This window comes from Pituophis catenifer, unplaced genomic scaffold (genome assembly GCF_029215685.1).
Source record: "Pituophis catenifer annectens isolate HBS135680 unplaced genomic scaffold, rPitCat1.0.hap2 SCAF_2, whole genome shotgun sequence".
Classification (NCBI taxonomy): domain Eukaryota; kingdom Metazoa; phylum Chordata; class Lepidosauria; order Squamata; family Colubridae; genus Pituophis; species Pituophis catenifer.
Genome location: NW_027256882.1, coordinates 64436524 through 64461722, shown reverse-complemented (window position 1 = coordinate 64461722; position 25199 = coordinate 64436524). Strand labels below are relative to the sequence as shown.

General features: G+C 39.3%; 1 protein-coding gene across 1 annotated transcript in view; it reads right to left on the bottom strand.

Annotated features, from left to right (window-relative positions):
* Positions 1 to 18046, bottom strand: part of LMCD1 (LIM and cysteine rich domains 1) — a 63131-nt gene extending 45085 nt beyond the window's left edge. The window contains exon 1 of the mRNA XM_070933578.1: positions 17872 to 18046. Coding sequence (XP_070789679.1) covers positions 17872 to 17898 — 27 coding nt within the window. The 5' untranslated portion in view covers positions 17899 to 18046. The remainder of the gene's footprint in view (positions 1 to 17871) is intronic.
* Between the last annotated feature and the right edge of the window lie 7153 nt (positions 18047 to 25199).

Sequence of the window (25199 nt, the reverse complement as noted above, 5' to 3'; positions counted from 1 at the left end):
ACATTTACATGAATACCATAAATTTTCAGTATTGGTTATTTTATTCTTAATGTTAATCTGTTCATTTCCGCGCAATCTAAAATCTTCTTTATTACTTCACCTTCTGATGGGATTTTTTCTACCTTCCAATTTTGTGCAACTACAATTCTTGCTGCTGTTATTATGTGTATAGTTAAATATGTATCTTCTTTACTATACCTCTCTGGTAAAATACCCAATAGAAAAACCTCTGGTTTTAATTCTATACGCTGGTGTAATATTTCCTCTAACCATGTCTGTATTCTAATCCAATAATTTTTTGCTTCTATACATAACCACCACATATGATAATATGATCCTGGCAAGTGCAAACATTTCCAACATTTAGCTGATTTATCCTTAAACATTTTTCAGAAAAAAAAATATTTCAATATTAGTTCCTATAATTTTGTAGAGAATATATGAATGCTTAGAATCACTTATAGTCCAGATTAATTTTTAGCCTGTTAAATCCTCCAGATAAATGTTTATGCACTGGTTACACTAATTTTCCTCATCATGAACAACTGTAAATGAAATTCACAACTGATTTCTTAATGACGAATAAATGTAATGTGCTGATATGATAGCTATGGTGCAGCAAACACTACAGGATACAAAAGCAGGTACTCCAACTGGAACAATTTTGAATAGAAACACAAAATATGGTTTACAGGTAGTCCTCAATTTATGACAACTGAGCCCAAATGTTGTTGAGTGAGAAATTTGTTAAGTGAGTTTTGCCCCATTTTACGATTTTTCTCACCACATTTGTTAAGTGAATCACTGCAGTTCTTACATTTGTAACATGATTGAGTCTGGCTTCCCTAATGGCTTTGCTTGTCAGAATGTCGCAAAAGGGGAATCACATCACTCTGGGACACTGCAACCGTCATAAATGTGAACCACTTGCCAAACATTTGAATGTAAATCACGTGACCATGGGGCTGCTGCAGTGGTCACAAATGGTCATAAATCACTTTTTTCCACTGCTGTTGTAACTTCGAACGGTCACTAAATGAAGTCAAGGACTACCTGTACTGCCATAAATATTGTTTAGGAGCATTTGATTGGTTAACAGTACTAGGAAGCAAAACAAATTACAATTTGGTCACCACAGTAATTCTGGCCCCTCATACTCATTGCTGCCACAAGAAAACCAAAGCTCAGATAGCTGCCAAATGTCCTCCTGTGTGACAAAGTCATAACAATGCAAAAATCTCTGCAAATACTGTACTCTTCTAAGTGCAAATACTTGGCAGGATGCCCTTTCCAACTACAATGTGTAAATTCACGATAAGGGAGAAAAGCAGCTTTTAAAAATAGAGCTGGAAGAATTTTGCAGTAACTGGATTTAAATGGATATTTTGAAAAAGGATCCCAGGCACTAAACAGAAAACAGAAAGTTAATACAGGTTAGATTTCAACTTGCTGGTAGCGATTCATTTCTCAAGTTAGATGTGTTTTTTTGAAAAACTTACCAGTTTTTTCTGTGAACACTGCATTCGGTTTTGCTTTTTTTAATACACTTCAGTGATGCGGGCATTATTACTGTTAGGAATTCTAATTGGACAGAGTGAATTCTTTCTTTTTCTTAGCTGTAATTGCATTAGCTAGTATTAGGAAATTCTACACTAATAACTTCTTTTGTTGCTGTATGAAGTATTTCAGGCCAGGGGACGCACTTGGAATTTTGAAAACATTTTCTGGCTTGTGATATAAGATAGTAAAACAGTCAGATCGCTCACAATACCTCTTCTACCTTCCCAAGGTGATTTTATCTCTGACTTTTTCTCCCTTGAAGGTATACTGGACCAAATTGTGTCTGTAATAATTATTTAACAATGCCTAATTTACTAAAGCTAACATATAACTAATAAATGCCATAAAATGGTTGTTTTAAAAAATCTGGCTGTGAAGGCTTCTTCTCACAAGTTCAACTTATGTACCAGACGTTTGGAGCAGGATATTATCATTATCATAGTTCAGTCTTCAACAAATTGCTTTTCCTTGAATTTTGAATAACTCACCTGAATATAATGAAAAATTCAGCTATTGAATATATCTTTTAATAAGAAGTTTTGTTTTGCTGTTAACTATTAAGTTCAATATAGCATTTGCCAACATGGTTTCCAGATGTATTAGATCTGTAACTTCCAGAACTTCAAGTGAACATGTTGCCTGGGAATTCTAAAAGTTGAACTTCAGAACAGCTGGAAAGCATCAGGCCATTTTTAATATAATGGTCCATGAAGGAGCCTATACACCATATCTGAAACCTCAGTTTACTATTCCACAGAAACTAGTATTTGGGGTGATTACCCATCCCTCAATAAAAGCATAGCTACTATTATCATTTCAAGTGATAAGCAAGTCTAAACATTTAATAGCTGGCCTTTAACTTAGTTTAAAAATTTAGCCCAATCCACTTTTTTGAAAAGGCAGAAAGAAAAGCTCTATTTATGCATTTTTCAGCAATGTTTGTTGTTACAAATGCCCCTTTCTCCAATTAGCTTTTATCTGGCAACTGGAAGGAAGGCTATACATTTTACTGGCAAGAAATCAATTTGTCCAAGGCTTGTGGTCCTCTAGTATAGAGCAAGGGCATATTTTATAACTAGCCTATATACTGGGGTAGAGGTATGCAAGTTTTGGTGTAATCAGGTCTTCTCCTGTGTAAGATTGAGAGTATCTTGGCGATGTTTCGACGAGGTCCCACTCGTCATCTTCAAGCTGGTGTCTTCGGCTTCATGCTTTCCTCGCACAAGCACGGTATATATATATACCGTGTTTTCGCGGGTGTTTGTATGTAGGTCTTTGGTTATTCGGGTCTTCTCCCACGTAAAATTGGAAGTGTCTTGGCGACGTTTCGATGAAGTCTCATTCGTCATCTTCAGGCTGGTGTTCTCGGCTTTGTGCTTCCAGGAGCAATGTGAGATCACAGCTGTCTCTTCCTTTTAACTGTTAGTGGAGGTGTGAGCTGATTGGGTGGGAACTTGGCTGTGTTCTGATTGGGTGGAGGTGTGTTCTGATTGGTTAGGGGCTTGGCTGTGCTCTGATTGGATGGGGGGTTGGTTGTACTCTGATTGGATGGGGGTGTGTTCTGTTTGGGTGGGGGCTTGGTTGTGCTCAGCTTAGTCTGAGTTGCAGGGGGATTTGAGCTGGTGAGCTGCGTTGTTGTTGTTTGGCTTCGTGTTTGTGGCTGTGCGAGCTCTTCATGGTGGGTGTCAGTCTGCTTCATGTATGGATTGGAGGGGTTTAAAGTGGCTAATGATGCAGCTGCGGTCTGGCTTCTGGTCCTTGGTCGTGGCTCATTATCAGTGTGGGTTTGAGTCTGCTTTCTGCATGGATGTGAAAGAGTGCAGTGAAGAGCAACAAAGATAATAAGGGGACTGGAGGCTAAAACATATAAAGAATGGTTGCTGGGATTAGGTATTTCTAATTTAATGAAAAGAAGGACTAGGGGCAACATGATAGCAGTGTTCCAATATCTCAGGGGCTGCCACAAAGAAGAGGGAGTCAAGCTATTCTCCAAAGTACGGGAAGGCAGGACAAGAAGCAATGGGTGGAAACTAATCAAGGAGAGAAGCAACCCAGAACTAAGGAGAAATTCCCTGACAGTTAGAACAATTAATCAGTGGAACAACTTACCTCCAGAAGTTGTGAATGTTCCAACACTGGAAATTTTTAAGAAGAGATTGGACAGCCATTTGTCTGAAATGGTATAGGGTTTCCTGCTTGAGCAGGGGTTGGACTAGAAGACCTCCAAGGTCCCTTCCAACTCTGTCATTCTATTCTATTCTATTCTATTCTATTCTATTCTATTCTATTCTATTCTATTCTATTCTATTCTATTCTATTATTTTTACTAATAAATATTATGCATTACACTGCCATTTAGCAGCTATGTACTTTAGTAATTTAACTCTTTAGAATTACAGTTTGTTCAACTGTCTACACTTGAAGGAAAAAAGGCAACATTTTACTTTTTTAAACTCCAGTTTTGAAACCAATTGTCTTGAGTTTTGCTTAAGAAAAAAAAATACTCCCTCTGAAGAAGCCAACAAATTTTGAATTCTGCTTTATATCTCATTTTTAAATCAGATCAGTCTAGTATTAAGAATCCTAGTCTATCCACTCGTTTTGTTTTCCTTACAGAATATTCTTCCCGCTTAAACATCAACAATGTTTAAGCCTAAAAATGAGCAAACAGTGGAAACGTGAGGACCCAGAAAATAGCCTTAATGAATTCCAGATTCTGTATGCGCATGTTTGCCCAAATGCCTGTGTGGCACTGCTAAGCAAAATTTCAAACTGCTATCTGGCTCATTAACTGGCTGCAATCAAGGTCGCATATAAACAAATTTATTGAGCTAGAATTCTTTTCTGAAATGCTTTTATCAGGGTAAGAACATGTAGATTTCACATTCTAAGAAAAATAACATATATGACTTTAGGTTCCCACAGTCTCTGGGAAACCCAATGTATTTCAGAAACAAAAGTGAACAAAACAAAAACAAGAAAACAAACTGACAAAAGAAGAAATAAGAAATTCACTTAAAGCTGGTGGACTAGGAAAGATTTGCAGCCTCACAATATTCTCGAGTCTATTGAAGCAGGAAGATACGAATAGAGAAAACAATGCTGTTCCCTTTTCACCATTAAGGAAGATCAGATCTTGTGTCTCAATGATATTTTCTTTCATAATATAGTTAGAGGGAAAAAATAGATCATATTATTTGTTCTATTATTCTGGAATGCATAGGCATGCACATAAACACTACCTTTATTTTTGCCCAGAAATAATAGATAAAAATATTACATTATGATACCACTATCTCTTCTTTGCTTCACACATTAGTATTCTTCCCTTCCCCCAAATTTTGGTTTCAAAACAAACCAATGTGAGAAGAGGATGATCAGCAAATCATCCTGTATACATAATCTTTGACGTAGGAAGGATGATTAAGTTTTCCCCTCAAATTATTACCTGCAAATTTGAACAAGTAGGAGGTTGTCTTTCATTTGTTGAGACGACTAGAGTAACAGGAAGATGGAATTGAAAGGAAGCAAATGGGCAGGGATTGCAAATAATGAAAGCAAACAGAAAGCAGACCGCTGAGATGGATAAAATAGTGGTTTAAACATTCTAGCCTTCCTTTTATGTTGCCTTTCATTAGAAGTAGATGATTATTTGCATGGCTAGTGTCTGATCAATGGAAATTCTACATATGTATGGAAAATCAGAATTCCTGATCATGGAGAGTCTCAGGGATCATGGGAGAGGGAGAGAAGAAACAGCTTGGTTCCCTGAAGATTTCTTTCCTGGTTTCCAGCCAATTTACATTTGAGGAAGCAGCCATCTCCTAGCCAAATTAATCATAGGTACCTGGGATATGAAGCATGGACTACATTAGACCTTACTATAAAAAGGTAAAAGAAAAGGTTCCCCTCACACATATGTGCTAGTCATTCCCGACTCTAGGGGGTGGTGCTCATCTCCGTTTCAAAGCCGAAGAGCCAGCACTGTCCGAAGACATCTCCGCGGTCATGGGGCCGGCATGAGTAAATGTCAAAAGTGCATGGAACACAGTTACCTTCCCACCAAAGGTGGTCCCTATTTTTCTACTTGCATTTTTTTACGTGCTTTCGAACTGCTAGGTTGGCAGAAGCTGGGACAAGTAATGGGAGCTCAACCCATTACGCAGCACTATGGATTTGAACTGTTGAACTGCCGACCTTTCGATTGACAAGCTCAGAGTCTAAGCTACTGAGCCACCACATCCCACAGGCCTTACTATAGAATGAGTATATATAAGTGCACACTTGCTGAATACAGATTCCTACAACCTCTAAGTTACACATACTGTATCTTTGCCCATGTAAGAGAATACTTTTATGTAAACAGAACGGTTGGATCTGTATACCCATTGGAGAGATAAAATGCTTTTATAAAAGAATGTCTTAATTTCAAGGCAGTTTATTTTAATCAGTGGTTACAACTATTAATTATTTTATTCCTTCCAAGCCAACAGAATGTTGGAAAGAAATAATGTAGACTTTGTCCCTTAGTCTGGATGTAACTCTTTGAAAACTGAAGAGAACAAAATTTATTACAGGAGGGAAGAAACATTGACTTGAAAAATGGGCCAGATGTGCCTAGAGTCTGCAGATGCAAAAAAAAAAAAAAATTCAATGCATTCCTATGGGAGAGACAGACGTAGAGTTCCTTATTTCTTTGGTCCTATTGGGTTGGTTTTTTTTAATATGGCCCCTAATCTGTACATTTATCTATAACATAAATATGCATAAATGTACACAATTCTATCTTGCATACATTTGAGTGGCAGTAGACAACCCCTAGATGAGAAAGCAGGGAAGTTGGCAGCATAAGGGAATGTTGTGTTTATGATCTTGTTTGATCTTGTTCTTTTGGAGAGGAGAAGTGGTGTCAAAATTCAAAGCTGACTTCTTTTTAGTAGCAGATACTGAAAGAATCGCTCAGATTTTTATCAGGGATTGGATTTTCATAATTAAAACTAAACTAAACAAAACAAACACTTGCCTTAAGCAGAAGTCAACCAGTAAGGGGATTTTCCCTTCCCCAAATGTAATACAAAAGTTAGGAATTGCTCTACTTCACTGAATGCTCAAAGGTAATTTAAAATTTTCTCATTGAGGTGGGTGTTTTTGAAGTAGTCAGGCAGCAATCCCATAAGCGCTAAGGAAAGCGACAAATGGTTCCTGTAACAGCACTTCAAGCCTTTTAAAAACTGAGGGACAGGACAACAAAATGCTGCAAAATATTTTGGAGTTATTTAGTACAGCTGACCTGGGCATTACACAAGAATAAACTTCACCTAAACTAAGAAATATTTTTCCATACTTAAAAAAACAAAATCCTTAGAAATGTACTAAACCTGAAAACTGCTCGGCCTATACAAGCATTGACATAAAACATACCTTCTTGGCCTCTGCGCATCTTTAACACCTACCCAAACCCCATTTGCCTGTAGGTTTAAGACACATAAGGTCAAATATTTTGCCTCCATTTGTATTTCAATATTTTCTTGCCAGATTAGCTAAATTTAAACATTGCTACGTAACTTGATAAAGGGGCCGTTACACATGAATTTCAAATTGTGTTTGTTTTACTCCCATATGGAGAAAATAGCCTACAAGTGGGGGGGGGAGGCAATGAGTACCATCATGTCTTTGAAATAATACAGTTCCATCAACCAATCTGGAATTGGGCATCATGTTTATTCAGATGACACTAACCCCAACTTTATTCCTGAAGGTAGCTATAACCATAATTGCCAGTACTCAATATATCTATGCAAGAACTATTATGTTTGATGAACATTTTCTTGAAAGGAATATCAGCTTCCTCAATTTAAGAACCTTCCCTCTCAAGAATAGTAAGCCAAAAAAAGAAAGAAAGAAAAAAGTTCTAAGACTAGAATAGGATGGTACTGGTGGAAGTGGAGGAAGCAGACAGAATTTAAAAGTCTCTTGAAGGCTGAAGAGATCTGTTATTTTTCTTCCTTCTCATAATCCAGCTCTTAGATATGCATTTCTCTTAAACCTCTCTACGGAGATGACAGGTGTCTTATTGACTATGGAACTCCCATAACAACTTTATATGCTATCTATGTGTCTCATTCACTGTGGTCCATATTATTTCATTCTCTCCTGTCATATAAAACTTATAGTGCTTAATGTTCTTCAGATTTCTAAAAAAAAGATAAAAACACTCTCAAGTTAAGCTTGACTCCTGCAAGTGAGAAGTCAAAAAATCATGAAATATTCTTAGAAGTATTAAAGAAGTGGTTTGCACTGTCTTCATCCAGAATGTGTATTTGACTTTCCAGCCTTGGAATTTCCTCAGCTAATAATCACATACATATTACGAGACAAAACACCCAACTTTGACAATTAAACTAACTACTCCATACAGCTTTATTCCATGGCATTAGCAGCAAAGGCAACTTTTATTACATCTGATTCATATAGAAAATTTCACCATTAAATTTGGCATGTCTCTCAGTACCTTCTTTAACAGACTATATCACTGGAAGTTGCCATTGATAGCATTTCTCTGTGGCTATTCCTGCAGTAACAATTTAAGAAGCTCTAATCTCTTGGTACTGAATAACAGAACAACAGAATAACAGAGTTGGAAGGTCTTTGGAGGTCCAATCCCCTGCTCAAGCAGGACATCCTATAGCAGTGTTGGTGAACCTTTTTGGCACCAACTGCTGAAACGGGACGGCGCGTTCGCACCGTTCGCAGGGGAGCACCGGAAATCGGAAGAGCAGTTCCCCGGCACACATGCACACGCCGGGAAGCTGAGCTTCCAGTTTCCGGCATGCACATGCACGCCGGTCATCTGGTCTTCTGGTTTCTGGTGCACATGTGCGCGTGAAGACCAGCTGACCGGCATGCATGTGCGCACCAGAAACCAGAAGCTCAGCTTCCCAGAGCATTCATGCATGTCAGGGAGCTGCTCTTCCAGTTTCTGGTGCACCCATGTGCATGAAAACCAGCTGGTCTTCACACATGCATGTGCGCCAGAAACCAGAAGAGCAACGGGCGACAGCTGGCATGCCTGGAGAGATGAGTGCTACTTCCGGCACACGTGCCATAGATTCGCCATCATGTCCCTATAGCCGTGATGGCGAACCTATGGCACACGTGCTACAGGTGGCATGCGTAGTCATATCAGTGGGCAAACCAGCTCAGCTCCGGCACGCACGTGCGCACCGGCCAGCTGATTTTCGGGCCTTCTGGGCCCACCAGAAGTAGGGAAACTGCTTGTTTCTTGCCTCCAGGGGGCCTGGTGGGGGTGGGGAAGGCTCGTTTTCCTTTCTCACCTGGCTCCAGATCCTCTCTATGCATCTGGAGAGGGCAAAAACAGCCTTCCCCACCCCCTCAGAGACCCTCCATAGGCCTGAAATGGCCCATTTCCCAACTCCTGGTTGGATAGGAAGTAACTTTTTTGCTGTCCCCAGCCTCCAGAGACTCCTAGAGAGGCTCTGGAGGCTGGGGACAGCAAAAAAACATCACTTCCTGTCCAACCGGGAGTTGGGAAATGGGCCGTTTCAGGCCTGTGGAGGGCCTCCGTGGGGGTGGGGAAGGCTGTTTTCACCCTCCCCAGATGCATAGATAAGATCTGGAGCCAGATGAGAAAGAAAAACCAGCCTACTGGGCCATCACCGAGTGGGGGAGAGGGGGGTTGCATGTACATGCGCAGAGCGCATAGATTTATGGGTGTGGGCATGCACGCATGTGAACCTCCCCCGCCCCCCCCCTCCTGGCACGCGATGGCAAAAAGGTTAGCCATCACTGCCCTATAGCATTGCAGACAAGTAGAATCAGTCTCTATTGATTCACACCAATTCTGTTTTAAGATGCGAATAGTGTCCATTTGAAGATGCAAGCTATTTTATATTCCTAGGCAAGCAAATTGATAGTGGTGTAGTAATTGGCATTATAATAAAATGGAAGGATTCGGAGGGAAGATGAGCATCTGATTTCTACTCCTTAGGACATACATATTAATGCTCCTATGCTGGAATAGACCAACCTTTCCTGCACTGAATGTACCGATGAAGTTATGCTGACATGAAGAACAGCCACATAATTAGCCTATTCCAAAAGCTAGCTGCATAGATAACACATCACATTATCCTTGAAAGTATTACAGTTTGCAGGTTAAAGCTCATAAACTGAGTTCAAAATTCTCTTTGCACAGCAGGCTAATCGGGGTTACCTACTCCTGGTTCACTGAATTACCCAAATTGCTGGGTTCTGTACAACACACTGAGTCACAAACTGGCCGTTTTAGCCCAGCATGTTATACAAACCCAGCCACAACCTGAATTTATGAGTCCAAGATGCAGCACAAGGCCAGTGGAACTGATCTTACGGCATAATCATTCCAAGCCTGACTATTAGGATAGTGGCCTTAAGAACTCCCTATGACAAGTTTATTGAGCCAACTTTCACCATGCTCCTCATTCCATTATGGTGGAGTCCAGTTTATTTTAAGCCAACACTAATAGTACTCCCATTACTGTTTTCTAGCCATTTGATGTTTAGGATGCCTCTCATTTTATTTGGATAAGGCAGGTTCTACACTCCTATTACATTTACATTCTAGACAGTATTTTACAGCATCATCACCCTCTCTTTGGAAGCAAAATTCCAACTTAGCTTCCACTTTGGTTACATTAGTTCTATTTTCCACACGGATGACCTTGTATTGTCCCCCTCTAAATATCAGATGTATAAGATGCCCACTTTCCAAAACAGTACTAGGCAAATGTAAAAAGCTCTATTAATGGAAGAAATATGAAATTATTTTGTTAAAACCAAGGACTTAAACCCTTCCTGTATAGTCTCTATATAAGAGGTCTTCAAACTTGGCAGCTTTAAGACTTGTGGACAGCTTTAAGACTTGAGGTCCACAAGTCTTAAAGCTGTCAAGTTTGAAGATCTCTGCTCTATATAAATACGCACTCTAAGTATCAACACTGTTTTATAATCTTTATGTAAATTTGCTATCTAAGTTACATAATGTCCAAACATCAATGCTTGACAGTTACACAATGATCATTTGAAGTTATGATGGGCTGAAAAAAAAAAGTTACAGCCTGCCCTCAAAAGTTACAACTACCACACCACCCTCAAGATCATGTGACTGCTTTTTGGACACTTGACAACTGGATTACATTTATGACTATGCCTCAAGATCATGTGATCATGTTTTGTGCCTATTTTGCTGTTTGCTGGAAAAAATACCCATTGGATAAGCTGGATTTGGACTTACGACTATCTGATTCACTTAAAAACCATTGTAACAATGGCTGTAGAATAGAGTCCAGGCATAGGATAATTTGATGTACAACCACAAGGACTTATGACCAAAATTCCAGGTTCTGTTGTGATCATAAGTAGAGATCTTCCTGTATAAAAGAGCAGGTTCTAAGGATAAAACCAGTTTTGAAGGCTTTGAGGGAGAATGAAAGAGAACCTTGGGAGGGGAGGAGAAGAAGAAATGGAACAGGGTACCTACATTTTGAATCCCTGAACTTAAGATTCATGTTGCTGTTTCCCTTTCTTGTACAGCCACTTCCAATGTGAAGTAAAGCCACTTTCTTTGTGAAGTTGGAACTTCACTTCTTTGTTGCGAGTGCTGGGAGGAAATATCACAAAGTTCATTTTCTTATCCAGACCAATGACCTTTTCGCTGCCTGAGTGAACTCCTTTTAATTCGAGGCCAGAACTCCCTGTCACAAGTCCATAGCCAATCAGATGAGTAGGTCTAACTTTTTCAGCCAATGACAAGCAAATCATTCTCTCAGGTCTTTAGACTTGCTTTAACCTTCTGAGCAGCTGGTGGGGTCATGCGGTGTTCCAGATGGGGAACGCATTTATCACATCTACTATCTAAAGTTATTTTATCAACGAGATGGGTAGCATATACATTTAATAAATAAATAAAATCTGTTTCACGTGGTATCTGAACATGGAGGTCGAAACTCCCACATCCCTATTTCACCTTTCATGGCTTGGCTGATAAACATGCTGAACCAGCCAAGTTCATTCATTAAGATTAAGGGGAAGGGGGTGGATGGGGAGCCGGAAACATTATTAGACCTTTAATTCCAAAAATAAATTACTATCTGGGTGGAACAGATGAAGTCATTGCTTTAATCAAATGTTTTATGTAATTAAAAAAAAATGAAGCCATGGTAACATTTGTTTGGTTTCCTCCAGAAGAAAAGAAAAAGAGAAGAAAAGAACAAGAGGTGGGAACTGGAGGAACTAGCATGGCTAAGGATGATTTATGATTTGGGGAAATCATTAAAATACTTGGCCAGAATTATGCCATAAGTGTAGCTAGGCTGAGACAGTTGCACCAAAAATAAAAAAGATCCTTTGGTCACCGAAGGATTCACAGACCTTGCAATACACAGTTCAGTAAATTATCAGGTGCAATTCTAGCAATTATTATTACACTAAGGAAAATACAATTTCTGTATCTTGAAAAAAAATGGTAAATATTCATGTATATATTAAATAGCCATTTTTTTCTCCTTTTGTTTTATAAATAAATTTCCTACCAACTTTCTATGGGAGAAAAAGTGATCAGATTTTGTAGGGAAAACAGTCCAAATGGTTTGTTTTTGCTTTTTACAACAAGCCTAAAGGAAATATGTATGCAAGCTCTAAAGTTTATGATTTGATAATGTCCTGGTTCAAGACGATTATATTGTTTTGTTTTTCTTCCATTGTTTAATCCTTTTTTAGACATTTAAGTATGTAAAACATTCAGTGTTGATTTCAATGGGAGTGACGTATAAGGCTTGTAAAATAAATAAAAGATACAATAAATATGAAACCACACTGAGAAAACAATAAAGCAGAACTCAATTCAAACAATAAAGAATAAGACTTTCTATTTTAAAATATATTTTTCAAAGACCTTTAAAGGTAGATCATGATAATGACCCTATTTTTCCTTTTCTCTAGCCTATGAATTAATCATGTTTATATGAAAAAGCTTAAACCAAACCAGCTATTTTCAGTTCAATACATGGTTTTGTCTTTCTCAAATTTCTTTCACATGTTGATGAGAAAAATGTAAGAAACCAATTTCGTGCCTACAAAAGTGTAAACTACTACTTAAAATCACTTCATGAGTTTATTCCTTTTAATAGAGGGGGGTAGTTTGGACATCAGTCTTCTCATCCTCTCTGTGTGTTTCTTTTTCCTGCCTCTTTTCAGCTATTCTGGTCATTAATTCAGTTGTTTTTATTACAGGAGTTTCTTTCCACTTAGCAACTTCCAGCAGGCTATGAAGTCAGTTATTTATTACTACAGTAAATTCCCAGGGAGTTTGGATAGTTCTGTTCATATGACTCTCTGCCTTGAACCATTACCTCTGCTGTGGCCTTTATTGGTTAAGGGCTCCTTCCCTAGAGGAGTGCCTCTTTCCCTGCCTGAGGACAAAGGAGCATCTCTATAATCCCTCGGTCCAAAAGTAATTTCACCTCCTCCACATTGTCACATATTACACTATACCAGCAGTGGGTTTCACATTTTGCTGCTACTAGTTCTCCGTGCACGCGCCTTCTGCGCATGCGCCCGGCCTTCCACGCATGAGCTTTGCTCGCGTGTGCATCTTCTACTCATGAGCCCAGCCTCAAAAGCCTGTCTAAATACGACAGTATAGAGCTGGGGCGAGTGGGCAGGCCACTACCGGTTTGCCTGAACTGGTACGAACCGGCTGAATACCATCGCTACACTATACTCTCTTCCACACTGATGGTTTCAGGAGAACCACTGAAAAATGACCTTGGGGAATTTCAGATTTCACCAGGTGGTGACAAATCTAGATGTTGCTGTCCCTTGTAGGGATTCTTTTTCTACATCTTCCACCCATGGCTTTTCTTTGTCTGATATTTCTAGAGTACCCCCTTTTGGTTTCATTAGAATTTTTGACCTCCACCATTTATACCTGCTTAGCTTTCCTGGCAGTAAATCATCCTCAGTTATTGTAAGGAAACTACTGGAAACTATTTTTGTATCTGTTTCAGGGTGATGTTTTTGCATACAAAAATATATTGGACCTGGCAGCATTTCCATAAACTATTTTTCTGCAACCTTCTCCTGAGTGCCTTCACCTAGCTTCAGCCATTTTTTTCTTAGGGCCGAGAGTTCAATCTCCTTCCCAAGAGTTGTAGATACAATCTTGAAATGGCTGTGGATTGAATCTTTTATTCTTTCATAATGGTATAGCACCCTCTCTGCTGGCACGCACACCGTTGCCCCAGGTCAGATCTCCATGGCGTTTCTTTTGTGAGCTTCTGTTTCCTTGCAAATGATGAAACAGAAGCTCATGAAAGAAAAAGATCTTATCTCTTGCTGCGCTGCCGGTGTTGGGATGACTTGCCTCCCACAGGCCAATTGGTCTTCGGGTCTCTGCTGTGCATGCCTGTGCATGCGCATGTTTGCACATGTCCGTGCATGTGCATGTTTGTGCATGTCAGCACATGTGCATGTTCACACACGTTTGCGCATTCACGCACACACATTCACATGTTCAAGCACGAACACATCTTTCAGTTTGGGCACTTGGTGTCTAAAAGGTTCACCATCACTGGTATAACATAATGGTATAACTATGGATAACAAGTGCAATACTCTCATCTTTCTGCATACTCTCATCCTTCTGGTGATCAAACAGGGAGTTAACCCTGGCCATGCAAGTATATTTTATCCAGTTACAGCATGAAACCATCCTTTTGATTATTATCAATAATAATAAGCTTGTGGATTTCTGGGAAGAAATAGAAGAATGAAGACAGTTCATTCTTCTATTTCTTCTATTATTCTGCAATCATTGACAGAACCAATGATTGCAGAATAAAGAGCTGACAAGTAGACTGGCTCTCTGATAACTCTTCTCAGGATAAGGAGAGAACTTCTGTGAGATTGCCCACAAATGCTCCGTACAGCTGCTTGTGAGGTGACTGCAAAATAATGGTCTTTGGGTTATCTTATAAAATGGTGATTAAAACTTTTGATTTTAGAAAGTTACAAATTGACCGAGTCTAAATAAATTTGAAATAAGATTTTGAAATTACTTATAAAGAATAATTCCTGTGGGAAAATGCTTTTTAAAAAAAGCACCATAAGATTTTAACAATTAGGTCACTAGAAGGAACTAAAGATTAAAATTAAAAAGAACAATTGCATTCAATTTACAATAACATGTAATTTACAATAACATATCCAGCTTAGGACCTGGGTATGTACGAGATCGCCTTCTGCCACCGATAGCCTCCCACCGGCCAATACGCTCCCACAGAGAGGGACTCCTCAGGGTGCCATCGGCCAAACAATGTCGACTGGCGACACCCAGGGTGAGAGCCTTCTCTGTGGGGGCACCTGCCCTCTGGAATGAACTCCCCCCGGAGATTCGCATGATCCCCGACCTACGTACCTTTTGCCGTGCCCTTAAGACCCTTTTGTTTCAACAGGCTGGTCTGGCTTAGAAAATGAATTTTAATTGGGTGTTTGTAGTTTTTAATATAAGGGCCACATTTTAATTTTTTTTTTTATTTGATTTATATGCCGCCCTTCTCCGAAGATTCAGGGCGGCTTACAATGTGCTCAGCAATAATATATTTTAAATTGTTTTTAAATTTTATGGGTATATGTTTGTTTTAATATGGCTGTACACCGCCCTGAGTCCTTTGGGAGAAGGGCGGTATAAAAATTTAAATAAATAAATAAATAAATAAACAACATGAGATAAAATATTTTAATATTGGACTCATTAAAGGATATTTTTGAACAATGGATTCTGAAATTAATTTTAAAAATGCCTGCCTTTATAGATACCCAGTGTCTAAAACAGGGCTGTGAAACTCACGGCCCATAGGCTGGATGTGTCATGTGCTGGCCACGCCCATGTCTGGTTTAGCAAGGGGGGAAAAGTCGCAATACATCATGTGACAATGTAAGTTTCACACCCCTGGTCTAAAAGATGTTACGAAAGAGAAGAAAATCTTTCTCACAAGACTGGGACCAAGTTGACAGTGTTTTGCCTCATGAATGATAAAGAAAAAGGTGTTGGATATAAAAAAGAAAAGTGGCTGTTTTAACAATTAAAAGAGATAATTTAAATAACAAACCAAAAGAGTGGCCTGGATAATTTTTCTATATTGCATTTACAAATGCAGCTGGTTAAAGTTTTAAAGAATTATGTGAGGTCAAAGAAAAAATAGAAAGAGCTCAAGTTATATAACATTATTTGAAGTGACTAAAAATTAACAGTAAAAAGAATATAACATTGGTTTATAATCTGTAATTATAATCAATAAGAATATCATAAATAGTGCCTATACATCATATAGTTTACTATTTTAGGTAACTTTATTCTGTAATTTTTTTCCAACTAAAATAAGGAAATGCTACTTCTCCTGGAGACAGCTTTTTTTTTCATGCATACATTCCTATTCCTAATACTAACACCATTTGCAAGAATTCTGTTGAATTGGCACAAACCCCAGAGACTTTATTGCATTTTGCTCCACTGCAGGAGTCTTGGGTTTAGCAAGCAAACCTGTTTATGTTGTCTAGTTCTATCTTTATTCACATCTATCATTATAATCCTAAACTTAACTCTACATTGTTATTTACTTTACCTTCACAATTTTGTATCCCTGGATTTCCATTACTACCCTTTGAGTGCAAGCCCTAGACTTTTGGACTGAGATCAGGGCAAAAATTATTTGCAATGGCTTTCAAAGTTGGAGCTCCTTTGAGTACTAAATTCACTCTATTATATTTTTATTTTCTCCATTGGAGCCATGGTAAAAGTTAGGAGGCTTCTTCCCAGTCTCTGCTTTGGGAATACGTTTTTAGAAAGCACACTTACTTGGAAGCAAATTCCTTTTTTGCAGTTACTTTTTAACTCCTAAGAGAAAAGTGTTCAGCTGAATTGGCTTTTACAATCTGCTTGAGAAAATCAAGTTACAGTTCATTCTCATTTTGGTCTATTTAATGCCAGCTTCTGTGTGCTCAAGCACCTTAGCCTATTGTCTATTTGGGGAACAGAGTTGGGCTGTTCACTAGACTCTCACATTACCATCTCTTACCACCCAGTTGATATTTCTCGCACCACATAACCCTATTCTACTACTGGATTTGACCCCACACCTGTCACACCACTGTTCCAATTCAACCTCAACTTTCTTTCATCAGCCATCACTTCACTTTCCCCCATTCCCACACTCTTATATCCCTCTTATACAGCTTCATATTGGGTGTGGTTACAAAAAGTGAACTGTGGGGTCAAGGCCCTCTCACTCCGCATATCTGCAGCTGTATTAAATGAAGTTTATCAGGAAAAGGAAGTAGGAAACCCAGCAGTGGAGCTGCAAAGCCTTTCATATATTCATTTCAAAATGATCCTGTGTGAAACTTCAACCCCCTCTTCCCATTTCCTAGAAATGAAGCCCTAATAAGCATAGTAAAACCCAAAGGTTTAAGATTGTACTTAAAAAGGTGTACAAGATTGCAGCCCATTCCTGCAGAATTTCCCTACAGATGATTTATTTGCATAAAGGGGAAAGTTAATATATGGGTGCATATAATTGTGCCATGTTGAAATTCATGCGATCCTATTCCCCATATAAGTAGTAAAGGAAAACAGATTAAGGTGTTGAAATAATCCAAAGTCCTTGTTTGCATGATACAGTTTGTAACCTTGAATCACATTCTACATGCACCCGGAGAGTCCAGAAACCAAGTCAAAAGTCTAGAACTAAGCAGACTAGCAAGCTTCCATCTACTCATGGGTTACTATTTTATATTAACGAACTCAGGTAGTTGCTTTAAAGATTTAACTCGAAGACTGCCAGCTGCTACGGTTACCTATGTTGAATCTCCCGGATAAAATCTAAGGCAGTGCATTTATAAGCTACCTACAAGATTATCCAAAACAGAAAAGATTCTTTAGACATCTCGCTTCTCAGGTAACAACGGCAGCTCCCCAAGAAAGATCAGCTGCGCCGTTTTACAGATGTTGGCTCAAAAAGAATGCTCATTCAGCGCAATGAGGTTTTCCTGCAAATAAACAGGTTCGCACACATATATTATATGTGTGTGTGTGTATCTATCTATCTATCTATCTATCTATCTATCTATCTATCTATCTATCTATCTATCATCTATCTATCTATCTATCTATCTATCTATCTATCTATCTTTGAGGGAGAACGAAGGAGAAACTAAGGCACCCCGGAGAAGAAACGGGGCAAGCAAGGTACCTACTTTTTGAATCCCTGAACTCAGATCCATGGTTCCGTTTGCTTCCCTCCCTTCCTTCCTTCCTTCTTCGATCTGAATCGGGCCGCCGCCAGCAAAAGCGCCTCGTTGCAGCGATTAACAAGCGACTTGTCTGTTGCGGGGTTGTCAGGAGGAATCCGGATTCAGCAAGTACCACGAATTCCACTTTCTGATCCGGAGCGCTAATCTCCTCGCCGCCAGAGCGAAGTCCCTTTTATAATTGGAGTCCACAACTCCCTCTTACAGCGCCGCAGCCAATCGGGAGAGCGGCTCTAACTTTTCCAGCCAATGGGAAGCGAATCATTCGCCTCAGGTCCTTAAGGCTTTTGCTTTAAAACCCTCGCTTGAGCAAAGGGCGGGGTGGTGCTGCGTTCCAGCTGGGGAAGGCGTCTGCCACATCTGTTTCACGTGGTGTCTGAACACGGAGGCCGAAAGTCCCCGCATCCCTATTTCGCCTTTCACAAGGGAGGCCGGGAGACGTTGTGCTAAAGCAGCCAAATTCATTCATTCAGAGCAAAGGGGCTGGGGGCGGAGCGGACCTGGCGATATTATTAGCTCTTTAAATCCAAAAATAAATTCCTATCTCGACGGAACTGATGAAGTCATTGCATTAATCAAACGTTTTATCTAATCCAAAAATATTTTTAAGCCATGGTAACATTTTTTTTTTTTTTTTGGTAAACAAAATGCAAAAGGAAAAGAAAACGTCAGAAGTGGGAACTGGAGGAACCAGCCTGGGGAAAGCTTGTTTGGGTAAGGATGATCTATGATTTGGAGAAATCATTAAAATATTTGGTCAGGAATTATGCCATAAGTGGAGTTATTGCTTGGACTGTTGCAGCAAAAAATAGAAAGGGGGCCTTTGGCCCCTGAAGGATTAAGAGATACTGTGGTAGGAGGTACAGATGATACATCCTATTTCATCTTGTGTGAAATAGCATGGTGTGATTTTCATTTGGTAAATCTGTACATGGTTACAGATAAAATATTTAGACTAAACTATAAATATTTTCAAATATTTCAGCCAAGTGAATTTGGCATAGAAGTTATCATTCAGATAAAATTTCCTTGTGCTGCAGTTAGGTTTTATGTAATGATTCCTGTACTTAGGGCAGCTGAGGCAAGGGAGACTAATAGTAATAAACCACCATTTCTATTGAGAATAAAGGTCCAATTTATGCCCTTCTCACAGAACAAATTAATACTTACAAGTTAACACTTAAAATGTCATTTAACAATTAAAACATCAAAAAGTAGTCCTCAACTTATGATCACAGTTGAGCCCAAAATTTATGTTTTTAAGCAAGACATTTGCTAACTTTTTTGCTAACCATTTTACAACTTTTCTTGCCAGAGTTGTTAAGTGAATCTCTGCAATTGTTAAATTAGCAACATCATTGTTAAGCGAATCTGGCTTCTTCATTGATTTTTCTTGTCAGAACGTCGCAAAAGGTGTTCATGTGACTCCAGGACACTGCAACCATCCAAATGGGGATGCTGCAATCAGTGGTGAAATGTAAAATTTGTTACTACCGGTGCTGTGGGCATGGTTTAGTGGTGGGGGTAATGTGACTGGGCAATATTTTTTTTTTTAACTTTTAAAAGCATTTTTTCTACAACCTCTTCCGCCCAAGAGGTTGTAGAAAAATGCTTTTAAAGGGCTCTGACGATCTCAGCTGAGGCGAGCGATCATCAGAGGCTTTTTAAAAAACTTTTAAAAGCATTTTTTCGGCTGAAGAAAAATGCTTTTTAAAGTAAAAAAAAAAAGCCTCTGATGATCGCATGGCTCAGCTGGGCATGGGGGGGCAGGGATTTTTGCTACCGGTTCTCTGGATCACCGGCCGCCATTGCTACCGGATCGGGTGATCCGGTCCGAACCGGAAGCATTTCACCCCTGGCTGCAATGGTCATAAGTGTGACAAATGGTCATAAGTCACTTTTTTCAGTGCCTTTGTAACTTTGAATGGTTACTAAATGAACTGTTGTTGAGCATTACCTGTATTAAAAACTGAGCTAAACTAAACAGAAGGTAAAGATATGTTAATATAGCAGAGCCACTTCACCGATCATCTGGGGTATCCAGGTCTACTGACAGAACTGGGTCTTGAGAGACTTTCAGAAGCTTGGAAGTGATGAAGCCAACCTCCATTTAGTAGAGAAGAAATTCCACCACTCTACCACTGCAGAGAAGGCCTGCCACCAAGGATCTGCTTAAGATGGAACTTGCATCATGCCTGCTTAGCTGGATCTGGTGGAACAAGCAGATGAATTTGGGAAAATGCAGTCCTTCAAATATCTCAGTCCCATGCCATGAAGGCATTTAAAAGTCAATACCAAGACCTTGAATTTAACCTAGAAGCAAATTGGTAAATGTAGCTTGAAAACCAGATGTGTACAGTGTGTTTATAGAATAGTTTAATAAATAAATCTACAGGATCATATGCCACAGAGATTTAGTGCAGTTCACTAATGGGGATGAAGAGGAGGAGCCTGCTTTCAAAGTTTCTAGAACTTTCCGTGAGCCAAGAATGGGAAATGAGGTGGATACTGATGATCAGAGTTCTTAAGGTAGAATTGGAAGGAGATAGTACAGTAGACTTTCAAATTAGGGTTTGCTGAGTGATCTAATAGTTTCAGACTGCAACCAGGATCACCTCAGGGAGTGTTGGATAAAGAAGCAAAGAGGCTGTGAATACGTAATCTTCTCCAGACTGTGAATTCAAACCCACATACAAACCCTTGGGGAAATAAAGTACAGTAGTCATTTGGTAGGTTGAAAATGTAATGGAAGTTAGCCAGTCTGCCTGTATACTTAACAAAGCTGTAATTGATTTCAGTGATCAATGTAAGATTTTGAAAAGGGTTAGGAAAATCACTGGAAATCAAACTTCATAGCTTTTGCTGAGAATAAAGTCTCAACTTTAAAAGGATTCTCTTTTTTCTTTGCAGAGCAGCCATTTTTAAATATTTTCAGATATCTCCCTGCCCCCAAGTAGCTCTGTGGATTATAAGAAAAATCTGTCTGTCTATCTTGATGTTATCCATTCAGTCAGGTCCAACTCTTAGCTATTTTATGGGTCAGGTCTCTCTACATCTTTTGAACTTGCACTGCTTGAGTTTCTCTGCTCTGGCTGATGTCAGCTTTGATAATGTGTTCCATTGTGTTCTTTGGTGGTCTGGATTCCTTTTACCGCTATTTCTTCCCAACAAAAATGGCTTTTTCCAGTGAATTCCCCTGCATGACATGGCCAAAATAAGTGAGAGTTTGGTCCTTCCAGTGACCTGTCTAAGGTAATGCGCTCCAGTGCTTACTTATTAGTCATTAGTTACTGACCAAGCAATCTGTCTCTATCTATATCACATAGAAATAAAAACAATTAAAAACATAATTTAAAGAACAGCCATGGTGGTGCAGTGGTTAGAATGCAGTACTGTAGGCTACTACTTCTGACTGCTGGCTGCCGGTAGTTCGATTCTCACCGGCTCAAGGTTGATTTAGCCTTCGATCCATCCGAGGTCAATAAAATGAGCACCCAGATTGTTGAGGGCAATATGCTGTCTCTGTAAACTGCTTAGAGAGGGCTATAATGCACTATGAAGCAATATATAAGTCTAAATGCTATTGCTATTAAATAAGAAAAAATATTTAAAAAGCTATATGGCAGGAATACATACAAGAGAGTGTGTTCAATTAACTATCCTAAAGCCATCTAGTAGATTCTACTCAAACTCAGTTTCATTGAGGGCTGCATCAGAGTTGTGTTTGACCTGGGGCGGGGGGGAGGCGGAGGGAAGTATCAGAGGTGGGTTTCAGCAGGTTCTGACCAGTTCTGGAGAACCGGTAGCGGAAATTTTGAGTAGTTCAGAGAACCGGTAGTAAAAATTCTGACTGGCCCCGCCCCCATCTATCTCTGCCTCCTGAGTCCCAGCTGATTGGGAGGAAATGGGGATTTTGCAGCAACCTTCCCCTGGAGTGAGGAGGGAATGGAGATTTTACAATATTCTTCCCCTGCCATGCCCACCAAGCCATGCCATGCCCACCAAGCCATATCACAGAACCGGTAGTAAAAAATTTTGAATCATACCACTGGTGGGAATGGCCAGGGTGGGCATGGCCAGCTCAATGTCATTTGTCAAAAGTGATCAAATGCCACTTTTGCTAGTAGTTTGTTTTGCTAGCACTCTGTCAGCAAAAACAGAGCTCAGGGCACGCGTGGACGTCCTTATCTTCGTTTTCACTGGCAGAGGCACTGCAGGCTGGCCCTTTGCTGTTTCCAGGCTGGCCCCGTGGGCTGGGCCCCGTGCCTTGAGTTTGACAGTCCTACTCTACTCCATCAAGGGTTCCTCAAACCAGTTATAGAACCATGTTTAAAGGATCATCTGTTGCCAACCTTATTGCATTAGAGTGTATATTGGCAGAATTCAAACATGTAAAGTTGTCCATATTGTTGATTTGAATATTACAAAGCAGAGGAAGAATTGAAAAAAAAAAGATCTGACTTTAAAATCATTAATTTGTATAGTTGTGATCTTAAAATGGAAAGTCAGAGGAAACTGTAGATATTTATATTAACTTTCATTGAGTGATGTTTTAATGTTGTAACCAAGACCACAAATTGACTTGTTTCTTTTTGTTTAAATAAACATTTCTCCATCCCAATTATCTCTGGTGGAAAAAAGTCAAAATACATTTTTCTAAGAATTTTAAAGGTGGAATACAATCCAGAGGAACCAATTTATTTTCCTAATCTCTAGCCTATGTATTAACATTTTTAAGGAAAGGCCCTAACTCTAACCCCACTATTTTCTCTTTTTAATACATGGTTTGGTCGTTCTCAAATTTCTTTCACATGTTGATGAGAAAAACATAAGAGACCAATTTTGGGCCTAGCTCTTTTTTTTTCCCATTTGTTTAAATAGCTTCATAAAAGGTAGCATTTTGTTCCTCAGCCTGTTTTAAATAAGTTTCTAGGAAACAGTCCAAGAGATATAGATTCTAATGAAGTATATATAAAATTGCCTTACCTAGTTTTGTGGAAATGATTTTTGTTTTATCTGATCTAGCAACAACCTAGCAAGGCACAGGATGTTTTGGCAGGGTTTAGTTAGACCTGGGGAGGGTCTAGCCAGATCAATCCAGAAAGTTGTGAAAATGGGATGCAGTAATGTTGGCTGCCCCCTAAGAGAGGATTGTGATGGCAGTAGCAGAGTTTCCCTCCATTCATAAATTTACAGTAATTATAGATTGGTTGTACATATGAGGGATCCTAGATGCTCTCCAAGTTTGGTTGTTTTCTTGTAGACATTTCATTACCCAAACTAGGTAACAAACTAGCTAACTCGTCTAATGACAAGGAGTTTGGAAGGGTAGCAGCAGCACAGCTGTGAATGATCTCAAGTGATTAAACCCATTTCAGTTTAGCATTTGAGCCTTAGCTTTGAGACAGAATCATTCACTATGATAGCAAATCTTAATTTGGAGCAAGAGATGACTAATGTGTTATTAAAAAAAAAAACCATAGGTTTGGAAGGAATTTTAGAAGTCATCTTGCCCATCTCGGCTATGGCAAATCTAGACAACATACTAAAAAGCAGAGACATCACCCTGCCAACAAAAGTGTGTATAGTCAAGTTATGGTTTTCCCAGTTGCAATGTATGACTGTGGAAGTTGGACTATAAGAAAGGCTGAGTGCCAAAGAATTGAGGCCTTTGAACTATGGTGCTGGAGAAGACTCCTGCGAGTCCCTTGGACTGCAAGGCAATCAAACCAGTCAGTCCTAGAGGAGATCAACTGTGACTGCTCTTTAGAAGGCCAGGTCCTGAAGATGAAACTCAAACACTTTGGCCACCTAATGAGAAGGAAGGACTCACTGGAGAAGAGCCTAATGCTGGGAAAGATCGAGGGCAAAAGAAGAAGGGGACGACAGAGAATGAGATGGCTGGATGGAGTCACTGAAGCAGTCTGTGTGAGCTTAAATGGTCTCTGGGGGATGATAGAAGACAGGAAGGCCTGGAGGAACGTTGTCCATGGGGTTGCGATGGGCCAGATAAAACTTCGCAACTAACAACAAAGCCCATCTCACTGCTTAATGAAAGATTCACTAAATCATTTTTGACTGATGACCTCTGGTTGAAGATCTCAGTGAAGGGAAATGTATTATTTCATGTGGCATTGACTGACAGCTAATATAACCAGGAAGTTCCTCTTGATGTCAACTTCTTTGCTTATAGTTTCAATCCAATGGTTCTGATCCTCCTTTGGGGCAATAGAAAATAACCCCACTCCCTCTTCTTTGTAACAGCCTTTTAGATAATTATAATTGAAGGTTTCTATCTCATTTCCCCTCAATTGTGTTAATCTCTACCTAAACACTTTTGAGTTGAGTGAAACTTGTTAAGTAATCTCTATCTAAACTTTTTCAACAAACAATTCTTTCTGGGTTTATTAAGAAGAAAGGGCTGAAGTTATAAGGATTAAAGCAACTGAAATATTTCCAAACATATGGCCAATATATCCAAACATTCATTAGAGATTTTCTCATTTTCTTTTTTTTTTTCCTTTTCTGTTCTCTGAACCAGCAAAATGACAGGTCTTTTCATTGATAACAAAGATACGTGCATATGGCTATTTATAAAACAATCTCCTGGGACCTCCTCATTCTGGGAATGGATTAAAAAATCTGCACCTGGTCAGTATAATAGGAAGCATGTTATTTCCAATATCTCCAGTGCTATTCAATAGTGGAATGAATAGCTCCAGCAATACAGGTTGTGTTTTATTAGTATGCTTCAGAAGTTTTAATCCTCTCCTAACTACTAGATACTGAGTTTAAAGTGTCTTTGGGTTCCTGAGGATAGGAGGCATTTTTGCTTGCTTAGCCTTGTTCTTGTAACATGATTGAGGGGGAAAAGAAGATAGTGACAGCAAAAACTAGCTCAAATTCTCTTTGGATGAGGCAAACCAATGTAGAGTTTTAATAGCTATGTAAAGTCTTTATGTGCTCTTTGGAAAAGATGGAAGAATTGCTCACAATGCACTGATGGAACTCAGTTTGCTCAGGTATGAGTGAACATGGTTAGATCAGTGCCAAAAACAGTAGCACATTGAATGAAGATAGTTACATTGAAGTGGAACATTGGTGAAGACTACAGTTCTGAAGACTACAATTCCTGGAATCTGGGAATCAGATAACAGCATTCTACATGTGTTATGAATAAGTGTGCAACCTGGAGATATTGACAAGACTCTTTAATAGATGCCTAAGGGACCTTTGGAGGTTAGAATAGAATGATAGAGTTGGAAGGGACCTTG